This window comes from Pangasianodon hypophthalmus, chromosome 20 (genome assembly GCF_027358585.1).
Source record: "Pangasianodon hypophthalmus isolate fPanHyp1 chromosome 20, fPanHyp1.pri, whole genome shotgun sequence".
Lineage (NCBI taxonomy): Eukaryota > Metazoa > Chordata > Actinopteri > Siluriformes > Pangasiidae > Pangasianodon > Pangasianodon hypophthalmus.
The window spans coordinates 765,023-767,522 of record NC_069729.1 but is presented as its reverse complement, the minus strand read 5'-3'; the positions used below and the strand labels follow the sequence as shown (position 1 = coordinate 767,522).

At 42.1% G+C, this 2,500-nt stretch overlaps 1 protein-coding gene across 3 annotated transcripts in view; it reads left to right on the top strand.

Moving 5' to 3' along the window:
- Positions 1–2,500, top strand: part of LOC113539449 (rootletin) — a 29,204-nt gene that overhangs the window by 7,910 nt on the left and 18,794 nt on the right. For 2 of the 3 annotated variants that reach the window (XM_053227010.1, XM_034314212.2), the window contains exon 2: positions 2,288–2,414. Coding sequence is in view for 1 of the 3 variants with exons in the window: in XM_034314211.2 (XP_034170102.2) it covers positions 60–113; positions 2,288–2,414 (181 nt within the window). In the remaining 2 variants the exon portion in view is untranslated. Of the gene's footprint in view, positions 114–2,287; positions 2,415–2,500 lie in introns of all 3 variants that reach the window. The other variant, XM_034314211.2, reaches the window with a different exon arrangement.

The window sequence follows — 2,500 nt, the reverse complement described above, 5'->3', positions numbered from 1 at the left end:
TAAACCGGTACACCTGTAAAGCCGGTGGCGCGTGAATCCCGCCGCACGCACGCGCCCTCATGAGCGCCCCGGGAAGCCCGCGCGCAGACTCCAGACTGGAGCAGGTCATTCAGGTAACATTACAGTCTGAGCAGATCATTATTTAAATCATGAATTTAATGCAGGGTTACATTACACTTTGTTTATTTATTTATTTATTTATTTATTTTTTAGAGTTTCATACTAAACTCTTAGAGTGGCTCAGGGTTCTCTCTTCTCTCTCTCTCTCTCTCTCTCTCTCTCTCTCTTCTCTTTTATGGTTCTCTCCTTCTGTCTTTTCTTTTACTCTTCTCTCTCTCTCTCTCTGTCTCTCTCTCTCTTCTCTCTCTCTCTGTATCTCTCTCTCTGTATCTCTCTTCTCTCTTTACTCTTCTCTCTCTCTCTTCTCTCTCTCTCTGTATCTCTCTCTCTGTATCTCTCTTCTCTCTTTACTCTTCTCTCTCTCTCTTCTCTCTCTCTCTCTGTATCTCTCTCTCTTCTCTCTTTACTCTTCTCTCTTTACTCTTCTCTCTCTCTCTGTCTCTCTCTCTCTCTCTTTCTGTCTCTCTCTCTGTCTCTCTTTACTCTTCTCTCTCTCTCTGTCTCTCTCTCTCTTCTCTCTTTACTCCTCTCTCTCTCTTCTCTCTCTCTCTGTCTCTCTTTACTCTTCTCTCTCTCTCTTCTCTCTCTCTCTGTCTCTCTTTACTCTTCTCTCTCTCTCTTCTCTCTCTCTGTCTCTCTCTCTCTCTTCTCTCTCTCTCTTCTCTCTTTACTCTTCTCTCTCTCTCTTCTCTCTCTCTCTGTCTCTCTCTCTCTCTTCTCTCTCTCTCTTCTCTCTTTACTCTTCTCTCTCTCTTCTCTCTTTACTCTTCCCCAAATTAGAGAAGCTTTAATATTCACTCAGGGATCCAAACATTACACAGCACTAGACTACAGTATATTTAAACAGTTGTAACTTCTTTTCTTTTCTTTTCTTCTTAAGGCATGTGTGGTGGTAAGGGGGTCTTTGGTTGTGTAGTTCGGGGGTTCTCAGGGAGCACTTTAACTGTTAAACATCGCTTATTGTAATATATATATACATTTTGGTTTTTTTTGCACATTGCGATGCACATCCTAATTTTTTCGAGGCTTGTGATGATGTCATACGATCAGGTTTGTGATTGGCCGATTGCTGACCTGGAGTCAGGACTCTGTAACGTCTGTAATAAACTACATATCGTGTGATTATAGTCTTTACACCACAACGTTGCTGAATTCTGGATTGTGATTGGTCAGAAGGTGTTGATTAATTTTCTATAACAGCAGCTCTGACAGTAGTGCAGCTGCAGATCACAGGTTTATTTCTAATTAATGCGCTCGTTCTAATACGTTATCGTTTCTACAGCAACAAGTCATTCACAGGGACTTTTCTGTAAGGAGACGTTTATGTAACATTTATGGAAGGAGTCTCCAGTGTCAGCACTTTGTAACTTTTAGTTTTTCCACATGATATGCGTTGATGTTATAATATTGTAATGCAGTAGGGTGTGTATTATTGTGATGATGTAATACACTCATGCGCGGTGTGTGTAGTGTTGTTCTGTCCAGTCTCGCTGTACCTCTCCATGTTCTGTGCTAAATATAAACCCCACCGCTGTGCCGCCACCTGCTCCTCGCACGGCACACTCCACCCTGATCCCAGATCAGCCTCAGCGCTTCTGATGATCGGGATTAGAATTAGGATTAGATTATTTTAGAATGAAGTAGTGCAGAAGCTGATCCTGGATCAGAGGAAAACACGTATATGATCATTGTGATATAATACTAACCGTAATATTATAATAATTAATACTGATAACAAATTTTCACCAAAAATTAACTCCAGAGCGTCCATCTTTACTCCAGACGCGTTCGATCAGCTGAGACGCGTTCGCAAGGTGAAATTTCCTTCTTTAGTTTTACTCTGTAGCTTTTTTTTTTTTTTTTTTAGCTCTGTAGCTAACAGGTAATGGAAGCTTATAGCCTCCGGTTTAGCGTCATGTACACTGCTGACGTAATTATGTCTCAGTAATTATGTCTCAGTAGTTATGTCTCAGTGACACAATGTGTACATAATCACTTAAATAAAAAATGGAATAAGTCTGCATTTACAGATTAAACAAACAATTTCACTGTTAAACTTTAGGCCACGCCCCCTTCCTGAGTCTGATTCTGGTGCGGAGTGACAGCAAACTGTGTTGAGACATGCTTATGTGTGTGTGTGTGTGTGTGTGTGTGTGATGTCTTGTAGAAGTTGGAGGAGAGTGTGTTATCTGAAGAGAAGAGATTGACAGTGCGAGGCCCCTCCCCTGATGCTCCGCCCACCTGCATACCGGCTCGTGTGCGAGAAATCGTCACCAAGAACCTGAACGAAAGCAGTACGTAACTCCGGCTCTGTCCCACTGTGTGTGTGTGTGTGTGTGTGTGCGTGTGTGTGTGTGTGGTCATATGCTCAGTATAATCC